At 57.4% G+C, this 14,828-nt stretch overlaps 1 protein-coding gene across 4 annotated transcripts in view; it reads right to left on the reverse strand.

Annotated features, from left to right (window-relative positions):
• PHACTR3 (phosphatase and actin regulator 3) overlaps nt 1-14,828 on the reverse strand; it is a 212,891-nt gene that overhangs the window by 70,257 nt on the left and 127,806 nt on the right. For all 4 annotated transcript variants that reach the window (XM_041733502.1, XM_041733504.1, XM_041733505.1 and 1 more), the window contains exons 5-7: nt 8,302-8,517; nt 3,157-3,331; nt 2,231-2,478 (exon numbers count right to left, since the gene is read on the reverse strand). In XM_041733502.1, the coding sequence (XP_041589436.1) occupies nt 2,231-2,478; nt 3,157-3,331; nt 8,302-8,517 (639 nt within the window). The remainder of the gene's footprint in view (nt 1-2,230; nt 2,479-3,156; nt 3,332-8,301; nt 8,518-14,828) is intronic.

Genomic DNA, 14,828 nt, shown 5'->3' on the forward strand with positions numbered 1-14,828 from the left:
AAAGCTTCTTGAATCCAAAAGAAGCAAATAACTGATCCCTGCCGTTACTGTCCTTCCACGCAAAGCAGAACGTTTTCATGGGCCCTTCCTTCCGTGAGTAACATTCCTTCACAAGGTAACGTTTCTAGACTTTTTCTAGTACAAAATAGAACTTTTCCTTCCAAGTACTTTATCTGAGAGGCTGTTAACTTTGAGAGAATTACGAACACATAGGAGAATGTGTAAAATCAAGGAAACCCCTTCCCACGCTGTATTTCCATGGTTTGGGAACGCCGTATCATGCACCTGGGATGAGCCCCCACAGGCTCAATTTGCAGAAGAATCTCCAGGAAGTCCTGATGGCATGTGCAACAAGCCCAGCCCATGGCAGGATGTTCTTAGGGTTGAATGTGAGATCCTGACCATGAACCCAGAACAGCGGTGCCCACAGAAGAAGGGACAGAGGAGAGGATGCTCTGTCCAGGCTCTGCAAGTGCAGTAAGTGCAGCACAGTCCCGGGCAGCTTGGTGGCGAGCCTGTGCACGTTAGCAACAGAGTTTCTAGGAGGAGTCCTACCCTCCTGCTCCCATTAGACCACAGTGGCTCAGTGAGGAGCCTGTTATGCCACTGGGAGTGGCTGGAGAGGTGGAATGGTGACCCCTAAAGATGTGTGTACCCTATACTTATGAATGCGACCTTATTTGGGAAAAGATGCAATTTATTTTTTGTAGATGTACTCATGGATGTCAAAACGAGGAGACTCACCCATAATTATCCAGATTATCTCATCTGATCTCAGGAGCTCAGCAGGGTCAGGTCTGGTTAGTACTTAGATGGGAAAAAGGGAGAGGGCCCAGGGAGAAGAGGAGAAACTGAGGAGATACAGAGACTGGGGGAAGCAGCTGCCAAGCCCAGGAGCGTCTGGAGCCACGGGCAGCCAAAGAGGCAGACACGTCCACCCCTAGAGCTGGAGGGAGCTGGTCCAGGGGGTGTAGGCCAAAGATGCTGCTCAACACCCTCCAAGGCACAGGGCAGCCCTCACCCTGCCCCAGAGAACCACCCAGCCCCTGATGTCACTGGTGCTGAGCTTGAAGGCACCTGTGCCAGCCTGGCACCCTCGCTTGCACCAGCCATTCTCAGAGATCTCCCTCCTGACCCTGTCCCTCAGAGGCTGACGGGTATTCAAGGAAGACAGTCCTGGGGCCAGGTAAGCTTGGGGAAGCCCACAGGCCGCAGCTCCTCAGACATGTCCAGATCCCCCGGCCAGTGACCGGCTCCAGGTTTCTGGTTCAGTGATCAAAGTCAGCGTCTTCCCAATGCACAGGAGGCTGGTGTTCCTCACAGGCTTCGCTGGCCGGGGTGGAAAAGGCTCAGAAGGATGCAAGTGGACAGGAAGGGTGGCAGTGAGGCTACTGTCTAACCCCAGGCTCTATCCACCTGGTCATGGTACCACCTCCCTGGGGACCAGCCAGGACCCAGGTCAATGTCAACCCCCTTCCTCAGTTGCCACCCAACACCCAAGGAAGAAGCCATTTGCTGGGCTGGGTCCCCGGTGCCTCGACCCAGAGCTCTGCCCATGGTGGTGACAGTCACCAGGAGATCGACCTTCCTGCAAGGAGCAGGCCCTCAGCACAGCCTGGACAGCCTGCAGGGGACCCGCCCTGCGCTCCCTTGGCCTGACCTGCACCTCCGCTCCTTCCACCTCCCTGAACCTGAGTCCAGAAGCCTGGATGGAGCAGTGCCGAGCTCCAGAGCCCACGTGAGCTGACGTCCCTGGATGAGCACCCACACACGCAGGCATGGTCACACACGCGCCACACCTGGATGGTCGCAGGACCCCGGGCCTCTCCCTCCTGCTTCAGCCTCGCCTTCCCGGCAGCATTCTTTGCTCTATTTTCCAAAAGTTAGCCCTCGGCGTACCACCTATACGACTTTTGCCACATCTCCCTAAGCAGTGACACCCGCAAAGTTACTTACTGAGCCTCTTTCGCGTGTTTTCAAAAACACACAAAAACCAATATGCAGTTACCAAAATAATCCGGCTTCACTGTGCATCTCCCAACCCCACCCGCCAGTCTGCAGGGGCCCCCCTGCTCATCCTCAGAGACACAGCCCCCTCCCCTCCTGCTGGGGGCAGCCTGGCCTGGCCCTGTCCCCTCCTCCACGCTCTCGAGGTGCCTCCTCGTCCCCAGGCCCTGTGGCCCCCAGAGCGGCCCACGATCCCGCACAGCAGGCTCCGGGCCCTCCTCACCAGAGATGATGGAGTCGTTCAGCGCCTCCTCGTCCTGATACACCAGCAGGTCATCCTTGAGCTCTGAGTTCACGATCAGGTTCTCCTTGTCCTCCTCAGACCCTTTGGCCGCGGTCCGCTTGCTGTCCGAGACCCCGTCGAAGCTCCAAGCCTCCTCCCTGTCCTTGCCCCGCTCCACGCTGCACGTCCTGGACAGGCGCACGTCCACGCGCTTCTTCGGGGACGCTTTATTGTCCCTTCCTTGAAAACTGAACCAGAAGACAGTTAGGGTTACACGCTGCCCGCCTCGTCAGAGGACCTGGCTTGTGATGGTATCACAAAGGGGGCCCCGCGGCCTCCGTCCCGCATCCACGGGCCCAGCGGCCCCGGATGGCACATGCAGGAGACAGGCACGTTAGGATCCCGTCCCACTCCCTGCAGCAAAGGGCCGGGTCCTCTGTGCCGTGCTTCTGCCAAACCATACACGGGTCCTGCTACCTAACTGCTCTGCCCTGCATCAACTCATTTCTCTTTCACGGTCTATGGACATGCGAGATCAAAAATAAAAGAGTAAAAGCTTCCAGAACGGGCTTCCTTGCACTCTTGCCTAATGAAAACTCCAAGTCTTCAGAGTCCTGGGCCAGTGTGACATCTACTTCTCTTCCACGGGTGCCCCCATCCTAGCCTGGATCCATCGGGAGAAATGCGGGGAGGGGGGGCTCTGTGGCCAGGTTCCCATGTGTGCACCCCCTGAACGTCCTCTCCCAGAACGTGGCAACCCAGACCAGAGCTCTGTGCAAAGTAAAAAGGTGATGCTCTTATCCAAAAATTAAGAATTCTGGGATGGTGACAGCCGTGCATTGAGCCCCATGACCACATAGGTGAAGAGCACGAGGCTGGTGGGGATTTGGGCACGTGGGTCTCCTGACCAGGGGGGAGGGCCTCACCTGTCCTGGCGATGCTTGGTGGCCAGCGCCCTGTGCAGCTCCTCAATGACACGGCTGGGGGGCAGCGGCCGGTGGACAGTGGTGAGATGTGGAGACCCCGTGGGCGTGGAGAGCTGTCCTCGGAGGGGAGGGTCCGTGCTCTTCCCACCAGGGCCTTGGAAGAGCACAGGCTGGCCTGGAGCATGAGAGGGACGACAGGAGTGTAAGTCTCTGGGAGGAGGGACTCTGCAGAAAGACGCAAGCCCAGGAGCAGAGGACACAGCCCCCGGCCACGTGACCCTCACATCCTGTTCTGGATGTCGCGCCAGGTCCCCTGCCCCAAGAGCCCGAGATGAGGTTCACCTCTGCCCAGCTCCGTCCGCGGGACCTCCTGCCTCCAACCCCAGGAGCTGAGCTCCACAGACACCCGTGACAACAGGCCCCGGGCAAGGTCTCAGGTGCAGAAAACCCTCCTTCCCGTTTCTCTGCCACAGATTCGGCTTCTTGAAGCTACACTTCCTACTGTGGAAGCCAGCGTAGTTCCTCGAGCTCTGCCAGAGTCACTCAGCCTGGACCCAGCGTGATCCCAGCCACCCCCCATCTCCTCCAACCACCCCCCCCGCCGAGCCTCACGCAGTGGGAGCTTTCAGGAAGGTGAGCCTCTTGCATTCTCCTCAGCACAGCACCCCAGAGCCCCGTAGGCTGCCCCCCTCAGCGCTCAGGCTTCGCCTCCCCTCCACTGTCCCCCCCAAGCTCTCTTCGCTGTAGGGCAGAGGGAGCTTTCTAGTCCTCGAGGGAACCACATGCTCTACCCTGAGCCTTTGCACAGGCTGTTCCCCCTGCCTGAAATGCTCTCCCCCTCCCGTCTACACCAATCTCACTTCCTCAGGAGACCTTCTGTGAATCTGCACCCTCATGCAGAGCCCGTCGCACCTGCCCCGTGGGACTCAAGGCAGCCCGGACACCCCTCTCCTCCCACTTGGGATGAATTCCTTCCTCGGGTCTGCCCTCCTCACCCGACTTTGCGCCTCTGGGCAGAGCCCGTATCTTCCATTCTTCCTGCCGTAGCCCGAGGCCTGGCACTTAACACGTGTGCGACACGCTCGTACACATGAACTGAGTTTGAAGACCCAGACTAGGTGTGCTCAGTTCCACCCTAGGGAGGCGAAGCTTCCCTCCCCGTGCCAGGTACTTCCGGAACGTGCACGGCAAGCCCTCCACAGCATCGGGGGCTCAGGGCGCCACACAGCTTGGGTTTGCCCATTGCCCAGATCTGGCCCCCAGCCTCGATCTGCTACTTAGCAGCTGTAAAAGTCCCAGAGCCTCAGCCTTCTTATCCGTAAAATGGGCCAAGAGCTCCCTGACCGGGCAGCAGGAGCCCGGGTGCTCCCTGACCCCTGTGCTACGTTCAGACACAGACTCGCTCCCAAACAGGCCTCCGCAGAGGCAGGCTCCAGGCTCCACCACTTTGCTTGACTGGATACCAACAAATCACCTACCTTTTTAGCCTCAACAGGAAGAGGGACAGAGACACAGACAGACACAGATCCAAACCACTGACAGGCAAAGCCTTTCTGATGCAATCCGAGAATGTGGACAGTGCCAATTAAAAACAAAAACTAGAAGGAAAACTATACATCTTGTTGAAACATGTCATGTGTCATTTTGCTTTCTTCACAAGCACCTGCTTCTGTGGGCACAGCCAGGTAACGCCAAACAGCCCAGGCCTTGCCCTCAAAGGGCATCGAGGACGGCTGGGTGGAGCCACGAGAGGAAAGGCAGACAGAAAGCCAACACGAGGATTTTAGGGAGAGCGGAGCCAGGCAGGTAAGCTGAGCACACCTGAGGGTGGGGGACACAGGTGGGCCAAGTACACCTGGGGGGATGGTACGCAGGTGGGCTGGACCACAGAGAGGTCAGTAGAAGGTCCACCTGAGCGACTGACACCCGAGGATGAGACGGCGCCTGTCACAGGCAGAGCCGGGTGGGGGCTCCATTCCGAGCATGGCCCTCAGGGCCACCCCCAGTAGCCTACACCCCCTGGCTTAGCCCCCATGCAGGGCGGCCCCTGCTCATCACAGGGACCCCACTGGAGCAGGTGACGCTCCGCTGCTGCTCCTGGAACCCTCACCCCACCCTACTAGGAGGCCGTCACAGCCCAGGGAAAGTGAGGTGATGAGGTGACACAGCCTGCCTGTGCTCACTCAGCCTGGACTCTAACGGGGTCTCCACACGCTGTCAGTCACGGGCACCCCGAACAAGCGTTTCCCACGTGCCGCTCTGCTGAGCACCGTTCCTGGCTCGCCGGGGCCAGCGATGAGGCCCTCACTCCCGCTTCTCACGTGAGGAACCAGGCTCCGGAGCCACCTCCGACTTATGCCTCCAGGATGTAGGAGGGGCTGGACTGGAACTTGGCAGCACGACTCCAACTACAGCTGGCAGAGGCCACAGGACCCCCACCCAGACGGGCGACTGTCCCCTAGCTGGACAGGGGCAGGAGCCGCTCTGCCCTGAGGGGGTTAACTCACACGGGTCCAGGCAGGTGAGACACAGGTGAGCCAAAGGACCTCAGGCAATTCCTATGATGGCGGGGGGGGGGGGGGGGGGGTACAAGGGTTTCAGCAAACACAAGAGCACCTGCTCACCTTAATGCGGCTGCTGGGACTCGGGGTTGCCAGCTACGAAGACTTCTCAAGAGGAGCCACAAATCAGGATTACAGGTAAAAGATTTTTACACCTGTTTCACTGTTCTACACATATTCCAATATTTAACACTTAAACATACCTGAATGTTTACAATGTTGGCAACTCATTAAAAAAAAATTAAACACCATAGAGACTCAGCAAAGCAAGTCCGCAAGTGGGCCTGGGGGTGAGGGGACGATGCCCTGACCTCTGGTGGGGGCTGGGGGCACCATGTCAGACAAGAGGGAGCCCCGTGGGGACTCAGCTTTGGGCACACCGTCCCCCTGGGTCCCAGTGAAGCTCAGGTACGGGGCCTCTGCTGCCACCTAGTGCTCACAGGCTGAAGCCAACGTTTCCCGCAAAAGGGGAGGAAAAAGAGGGAGAAGGGAGAAAATTAAGACAAAAGTCACCAAAATGTGGTCTCAGCTCTTAAAAAAAGAGATCCAGACTGAAGCCACCCTCCGGAGCTCTCCCGCTCCTAATCCAGTCCCCAGACGAATCCCCCGTGATGCTCTGGAGCCCCCTGAAAGGGGAGGGTGGAAGTCAGAGGTGCGGAACGTGAGGCCCTGGGGACCGAACATTTCGGCTGCGTGAACAAGCAGCGGAGTCACGTCGGGGACACGTGCAGCTTGAGGCCTAATCTGTCCCGAGCGGCAGAGGCAGGATGTCTCGGGGCTGCTGGGTTATCCAGGGACCAGAACCAATTACACAGGAGCCAGAATGAAACGTGGTGGGTGGTGCCTATCCGATTTCCAATTGTGCCAGGTCTCCACGGGTGGGGAAGAAAATTATCACAAGACGGTAAGGAGACGCAGGACCGTGTGGTTCTGCCTCAGAACTTTGACTCTTATCCGTGTGGCCAGGTCACGGGCACACTGCAGGCTTAGACTCATTCCAGAGGTTAGAAGCAGGCAGGCGGGGCTCAGGACCCCCACCTGCTCCTTCCATCACAGCCACGTGCACTTGCTGAGCACCTGCTGTATGCCAGCACTGGGATCCGGTAGGGTCCCAGGCTGCTGTCCCAAAGTCCCACAAGCTGGGACTCAGAACAACCGGACTTCATTCTCTCATGGTTGCTGACGTCAGAAGCCTGAAACCAAGGTGTCAGCAGGGCTAGAGCCTTCTGAGGGCTGAGAGAGACACATGCCAGGCTTCCCTCCAGCTCCTGGTGGCTGCTGGCAGCCCTCGGCAGGCCTTGGCATGCAAGCGGGTCACTGCAAACTCGGTCTCTCGGAAGGACATTCTTATTGGATTTAGGACCCACCCTATGGCAGGAGGATTTCACCTTGATCCTGATGGAACTGTGTCTGCAAAGACCCCGTGCCAAAGAAGGCCATGTTCTGAGGTTCTGGGTAGACGTGCATCTTGAGGGGACACCATTCAACTCACTGGGTAAGGGGAAGTGATGCGACACGTACCAGAAGGCAAGATGCATGTTGCTATGGGGTTGGCTCCCCTAAAGTAGGGACAGAGATGCAAAGGGGCTGACCAGGTGAAGGAAGGGGAAGAAGGTTTTTGCAGAAAGAGCAGTGGGGGGAGGAGGGTTACGAGCTTCAGGCCCAGAACTGGGGTCAGGTCTCTATTAGCTGTAGGATCTGTTGCTGGGGCCCCCTAAGCCACAGTCTTTTCAACTGTGAATCGGGCACATGTCCCCTCCCAGAGGGACTGGCTTGTGCATTAGGAACACATGGTGTGTCCCCAGGCCTCCTTGTGGCTCAACAAGAGGGATGGAGCAGTATTGGGGGTGGTGTTTGAGGGCTCCCAGCAAAGCCACCCAGGTCTGCCATCCACATCCTCTTCATGTCCTCTGCCCTCAGAGGCAGCAGCTGAGGATTTAGTCTTCAAAACAGTCACCTCTTACTGAGGGGCCTGCACCCTCCCCCTGCCCTGGAGACCAGCAATGTCTCCCATTTCCAACAGCGATGGGACAAGTACGACCCAAACTCCAAAAGTAAACATTTCAACATCTTGGGATTACTCAGCCGGTGAGGCCAAAGCTACAGAAGCAGAGGCCTTTGGGGGCCCCCACCCAGCTGTGCTCCCCTCTCTGACCACCCACCTCTGCCTCGAGGGATGGAGCTCACTGGAGAGATGCAGGGAAACAGATGAGCAGAGACCAGGAGAGAGAGACTGGGGGGAGGTGGGGCAGAGTGGGGAAGGAAGGGGAGAGGGAAAGTAGAAGACAGAGAGGACACCCAAATATCCAGACGGACAAAGTCCTCATCCCAGGGGCTGGCTGCATCTCCTGCCTTCAGGTTCCGGAAGACATCTCTGACTCTGGCCAACAGACCGCCCCATCTGCTAGAGGGGGCCCCAGGGGTCTGCTCCCGACAACCAGAGCTGCTTGCTAAGAACTGCTGCCCTGCACCTGCCCAGAGCCCTGGCTGCCGAAGCCCAGGCTGAGAACCAGCCCACGGTGGGCCCCCGATCGGGTTGAGAGCCCGGACCGATGAACAGAAGGACGTGTGCACGCGGACCCACCTGTGACATTTTTCGTGGTTTTGGAGCCTGCCTTGGGCGGTGGGGTGGGCAGGAGCGGGGGGCTGGGGAGCTGGCCCACGGACCTCTCCAGGGGTCTGGGAGGACTGTCCGGGGAGTCGGACCCAGCTAAGGCTTGAGAGGGTTCGTCCGTGGTAGGCGGGAGGCTGCCGGCGGCGGCGTCTGCTTCTTCACCTCTGGACGCTGACGGCATCTTGGCTGGTTCAAAGGCAAAGGAGAGAGTTCACACGCCATCCCTCCCATGACTGGGGTGATGTGAGTGAGGACGGGAGGGGGGCTTGGGCTGGCGGAGGGGGGACTGCTCACAGGAGAGGGGTCACTTCGCATGCAGACCTGACTTCCTGTGAGCTGAGAGGTCAGTGGAACTGTCAGAAGTGGAGACGAGAGGGAGGGACAGGATGGGGGGAGGAAGCAACCTCAAGACCTTCCCCCACTCAGCAGGTGGTGCCAAAGTTCCTGCCCCCACCTGCCCTGGGGACGGCCACCATCACAGGTGCTGGATGGACGCATGCCCAGGCCCCATCAGCCCCTGCACTGTGATCCTGGTAAGTTCCTAAAACTCCGGTACCCCATTTACCCGCATGTGACCCCTGACAACCACCAACAGTCCCTCGCAGGATGGCTGGTTTAAGCAGGAAGTAACAACGAGGTGTGTGTCTGGCACCTGCAGACCCTCAAACTCAGCAGCTATTGACTTTATGGGTCTGGTTTCCCACAGCCCCAGCCCCTGGCCCGGGGGCCCCACCAAGTGGCGTGGGAGGCAGGAGGTCCAGCTTTGAGGAAGGGTCAGTCCGCCCGGAGCCCGCGTCCCTTCTCCTTCCTGCTGCCCCCTGAGCACCATCCCCGAGCCTGTCGACCCCTCGGCCCTCTCCCAATCCGTGAGCACCCTCCCCGTTCACTTCTCCCTTCCTCCAGCTCAAGTTCTACTGATCGTCACTGCATCACCCAGCCCACTGACACCCCCAAGTCCTCTGCCCACTTCCTTTCCACTTGGCTCCCCGGTGAGGCCTCTGCCCACCAGTCTCCACCCCGTGAGTGCTGCGGGAGAAAGATGCTGGCACAGGAGCCCCAGCAGAAGCCACCTCAGGACTGCCATGGTCAGGGCCCTCAGCGCGCCTCAAACTCCCGCCTCCAGCTCCTCACCTCCCTCCTCTCATGCAGCCTCACCGCCAGGGGAAACTGAGGCCTCCAGGTAGGTGGGGGCACTCTTCTTGGATGCCTGACTCAAACACAACTATCCCTAAAACCTCATCTTCCCTTCCTCCTCCCTGATACGAGAGGTGGGTCCCCTCCCCATGCCCACCTGGGATCCCAGCACTCCCTGCCCTCTCGGAGCATGCCCCAGGTGCCCAGTATGGTGCCAGGTGCCTGCTGCACATCTCATCTTATTTTTTACAACCAGCTGAGGAGGAAGATACAAACACCCATGAGGAACAGCTTGGCAGAGCTGGTCCTGAAGTCCTGGCATGGGATTCACCATGGGGAAGGTTCTGGAGGGCCTGCTGGGTGGGCGCTGTCCGCGGTGCTGGCCCGATACCTGCCCTTGGAGAACTTCAAAGAAACTGGAGAAGCAGGAGCTGCACATTCTGCAGACCCCATGTTGTTACCATTTCTGTCTGTTTACCGTCCACGGCTAACCCCACGGCTGGGACACTCTCAGGGCACAAGCCTGGGTCCTGCAAGGTGCAAACACAAACAAGCCAGACTCTCCCTCCAGGTCCTGGGGGTCTGGACAAGACGAGCAGTGTAGGACCTGGACTCCATGGGGTCCCTCGGCTGTGCTGCCAAGGGATAGGTTAATGGGGGGATGGGGCAGCCCAGATCAAGGTCCCCACACCCACGTCAGCCAGGGCAGGTCCACTTGCTCTGTCTCAGTGGTCCTGTCTCGCTTCAACATGCTCCTCTTCAGCTTCCAGACACCTGTTCCCTAGTTCCCTCCTGTCACACTGGCCGCACCTGCTCGGCCTCTCGCCAGCTGTACATGGGCTGCCCAGGACCCAGCCTCAGTCCACAGCTCTGACTCTCCCATCCAGTCCTCCGGCTTCAGAATCAATCCTATCTCTGTTGACCCTTGACCTTCTCTCCAAGCTCCGGACCCATACGTTATCGGCCACTGTGACATCTCCATCTGGAGGTCAGGAGGACAAAATGAAACATTCCCAAAGCCATCTCCTGATTTCCCAGGGGAAAGCCCTCCCCCGTCACCTCCTCCCTCACACTCATCCATCCATCCGTCAACCCATCTTGCAAATGTCCTGGAACAATTATGCGGTCCAGACACCCCTCCAGGAGCCACGGACCCGGCATTAAACCAGACAGATCCCCACCCTCACCACGCTTCCTACACAGCTCTCCAGCTGTGCAGCCAGACTGGACACCCCGTACCTTGTCCTCTATATGTAATTCCCAGATAAATACCATTTGCTCCACATCCCAAACATTTCTCAGCAATGTCCACTTGGCCTCCCCGTGCAAGCTTCCATGGCCTCTGCCTGGACCTCAGCAATGGCCTCCAGATTCCTTCCCTCCCTACCACATCCCCTTCCCCAAATCCATTCTCTCAACCAGCAGCTGGCAGACTTTTTCTATAAAGGGTTTTGTAGGTCCGAGCATCTCTGTTGGTGCAGCGAGCTCCAGAAGGCTGGCCAGTTCAAACAGCAAAACTTCCCTGCCTGTGCCCAAAGTGGACATGCCCCAAAGTGGATGTGTGCCACCTCTCATGCCCAGTGCTGTCCAACAGAATTTTCTGAGATGCTGGAAAGGCTTCCTCCCTGTCCATTTCAGTAGGCGACCAGCCACATGTGGCCAATGAGCAACTGACAGGTGGCCAGCGTGACTGGGAAGCTGAATTTTTTAAAAATTTCATTTAGTTAATTAAGTAGCCATGCAGCTAGTGAGTGCTGCGCTGGACAGGGCAGCTGCACGCTTCTGGGAGTAAGTCGGTGGTCACAGCTCACACTTCCTCGACCACAGGCTGTAGGGTAAGCTTTGAACAGCCCCATAGCCGTCTCCTCTCCCCTCCAGCCCAAGGTGGAATGCAGGCCCCCCACCTCTGCTCTGAGAGCCCCAGGACTCAACACACCGGCAGGTCTCAGCAAAATCTCCTCCAACATCTACCGGCAAAACTCACCCAAGCTCGTCACACACGGACCCCTAGGTCCTTGACCTGTCTGGGGTCCCTGAGGCTGGGAACGTGGTGCTTCAACAGCTCTTCCAGCCTGCATCTTCCTCTGTGCTCATGTGAGTGTGTAGCTACCACTGTAGTTTGGAATCTTGCCGAAATTAAAACGTTAACACCCATTAAAAATGTAGAAGACAATGTCGGCTTGACACGTTCCCCACATTCGAGATCCTCCCTCGGGGGCGGTTCGTGCGCTCCGCTGGCCAGCAGAGGTCGCTTCTCACCAGCTGAATTCTCAGCCAAGGCGCCTATGTCACCTTGCAAACCTCAACGTAGGGCTCAGGTGACACAGAAGCAACGGCGTGAGGCGTGCGTGCGTACACAGGTGCAGCCAGGTCGGACCTATAGCCTGCAGTTCGCCATCCTCTCTTCTACTTCGAAACAACCCACATTCCAGAGCATTCCAGAAGCAGAATGAAGGTGTACCCCCTGCTTGCCACTAGTTTAGGCCGTAGAGTATTACGGTTAAAAGCATGTCCGGGGATCCAGTTCCAGCTTACCATTTCTGGGCTCTGGGGCCTCGGATGATAAGCAACAATCTCTCTGGGCCTCTGCTTTCTCAGCTTAAAAAAAAATAGGGCTGTTAAGAAAAATACAATGAGCACAGTACATGCTTACTGAATGCCGCTTGCCTTTTTAATTAGTGCACTTATGGGAACAGCAGAGCTCAGCCCCTGCCCAGCAGCACCGACAATGAACACCCATCCATCCCATTTAAAGTTAAAACAACAGATCCTTCTGGGCTTTTTAGGGAATTCTATGTAGCTGGTGTAGCACTATCCAAATTAAACCAGGAAAGACAAAATCACCCCACCTACAAGGGTTCAAAGTCAACCCTAACCGCCAAACTCAGAGAGTCAAAGAAAACAATGGTCGGAATCTTTGACAGCATTGTTTTCCTAAGACATTCCTGGTGTCTTTGGCTAGAACTCCCTCTTCTCGCCTCCAAGCACACACCGCAGTCTGTGGAAGCTGCAGCCCCACCTGGCCAAGCAGCGGTGTCCTCTGAAGCTAGAAGCTTCTTGATGCACATGGACATGTGGTCCCTCCCTCTTCCCCAGCAAAGTTTGCACGAAGCCTCCTTTTTAAGAAGAAGTAGCTAATCTCCCAGAACATACAGCATACCATAGAGGACGTCTCCAGGGGATTCCCTCCCGGGACACAAGGTCATCCCATTCCGGGCCCCTGGACTTTTCCATGAACTTCCTGGGGCCAAAAAGAGAACCTAGGCAGGCACTCCCCGAGGCCTGAGCACTCCCCTGACAAAGTTGCCACTTAGAATCCAGCTTTCAAATCAATCAATCAATCAATCAATCAATCCAGCTTTCTCTGTTATGCATTCTTGACAGCACAGACGGATGGGCCCGCGTCCCTTGGGTGCTGAGCTGCAGAGTGCAGAGACAAGAATGAGAGGTGAACAGAGTCAGATTACCAGACCCTACAGACCCAGGATCCCGTCACGCTTTAACTACAGCAGCCCCCCCCCCCCCCACCCGCCGTTACCGACAGGAGATACGTTCCAGGACCCCGAAGGATGCCTGGACCCATGGGCAGCACCAAACCAGACAGGTCCTGGGTCTTTTCCTCTACGTGCCCATCTATGAAGACGTGCGGCTTACAGATCCAGCACAGCGAGAGACGAACAAGAACAATGACAACAACGTACACTGGTAAAGGTTTCATGACTGAGGTCACTGTCTCCAGGCAGCGTATCGTGCTGTACTCACCCTCCTCGGAACGGGACAGGATAGGAGCCTACGTGAGGAGACACAGGGAGCGGATGGCGCGGGCCTGTGCCAGACCGTTAGCCCACCGCTGACCCTCTGACGGCACGTCAGGAGGAGCATCTGCTTCCAGGCCGCAGGTGCTGGCGGGGAACTGAACCCACGGAAAGGGAGGCCACGGGTGGTGGGGGGCATGGCATTCACCATGTAACGCTGAAGCCCACAAAGAGGTCACCAGGGGGTGGGGCCCCAACTTTGAAGGCTGGGAAGCAGCTAGCTGCACGTGAAGATTCTTATGGAAGCTCCTCATTCTCAAGTGTGGACGGGCAATTTTTCAAGCAGTGGGTTTAAATGCTGTTAGGTTATAATGCGCCCCCTCACTGAAGGGCTTTGCCCAAGCCTTCCCAACAGAGATCTGGGGTCACAGTGGTGGCCAGCGTTCCCGGCGCAGGATTCCAGGCCTGCAGGGCTGCCGGAGGGCCCGGCAGTGTCCTGACTCAGTAGCAAAATACAGGTGGATCCACATCCACATGTGTGTCACAGGCTGGGCCTCTGGGGCATCTGTGGGCCTGGATCCTGCGTGTTAAATGTATTAGGGCCCAAGAGATGCTTTTACCGTGAGGACAATGGGAACCATCGCCAGCAGCAAACACTTATGGAGCACTCGGGGCTCGTCAGGGTGGCGTTACGGGATTCCTGGGAATTACCTAACTCAGCACCCCTGAGGGATGGTATGGCGTGACCCTCAGAGTTGAGAACGCAGGCTCAGAGAGGCTGAGCGACTTCTCTGCCGTCACACAGCTTGGCTGACAGTTCAGCCACCTATCAAAGCTGGGCTCGGCTGATGTCAAACACGTTGCTCAGAATCCCCTAATTCTGTACCCTCGGTTGAGTTACAGAACCTCTGCACGTCCCTCTCGTCTTGAGGGAAAGAGGGAAACAGCAGTGCTGATATCCTAGGGGCCTTTCCTGGGCTAAACGACCTAAAGCAGGTGTGGTGCTGGGAACGACACGCCGCCCACAACCGGCCTCCGTCAAGGATTTCAGACTTTTCTCCACATTCCTGTACTTTGGTTCACTGCCCTTTCTTTTACGTGAATGCACACTTTTCCTTTTAACTTGCTGACTAGGAGGAGAAAATCCTTCCGCTGCCCTCAACGGGAAACCCATTCCTCTTTTGCTAATGAAAATAAACATCACCGTTAAAAAGGTTTCTAGAGATCTGCCACATGCCACCTTATGTCAACTCCTCTCTCACACCCCAGGGACACGGGACCCACACCGGCTGATGGAGGAGGTGCCATTGCCGCGGGCTCACATGGACCAGGGACAGGGGTCTCGCTTGCTCCCCAGGCCTCACCCCGCAGCCCGGTGCTCCTCCTACAGCGCAAATCCACCGCGGCTCCCCCTCCATCCCTCTCCTGTCATCCCCAGGTCCCAAGGGCCCTCCGCCCGCCCCCCCCCCAGCTTGCCCTGGCTCTGGCCACACATACACACCTTTTACTCTGTGAAAGTCCCATGTCTGCCCTGCTCCCTGGCCAACAACAGCCCGCAGAAACCCAGCCTAGAGGCTGCTTTTGTAAATAAGGTTTGTGAGCACATAG

Source organism: Vulpes lagopus, chromosome 18, assembly GCF_018345385.1.
Source record: "Vulpes lagopus strain Blue_001 chromosome 18, ASM1834538v1, whole genome shotgun sequence".
Lineage (NCBI taxonomy): Eukaryota > Metazoa > Chordata > Mammalia > Carnivora > Canidae > Vulpes > Vulpes lagopus.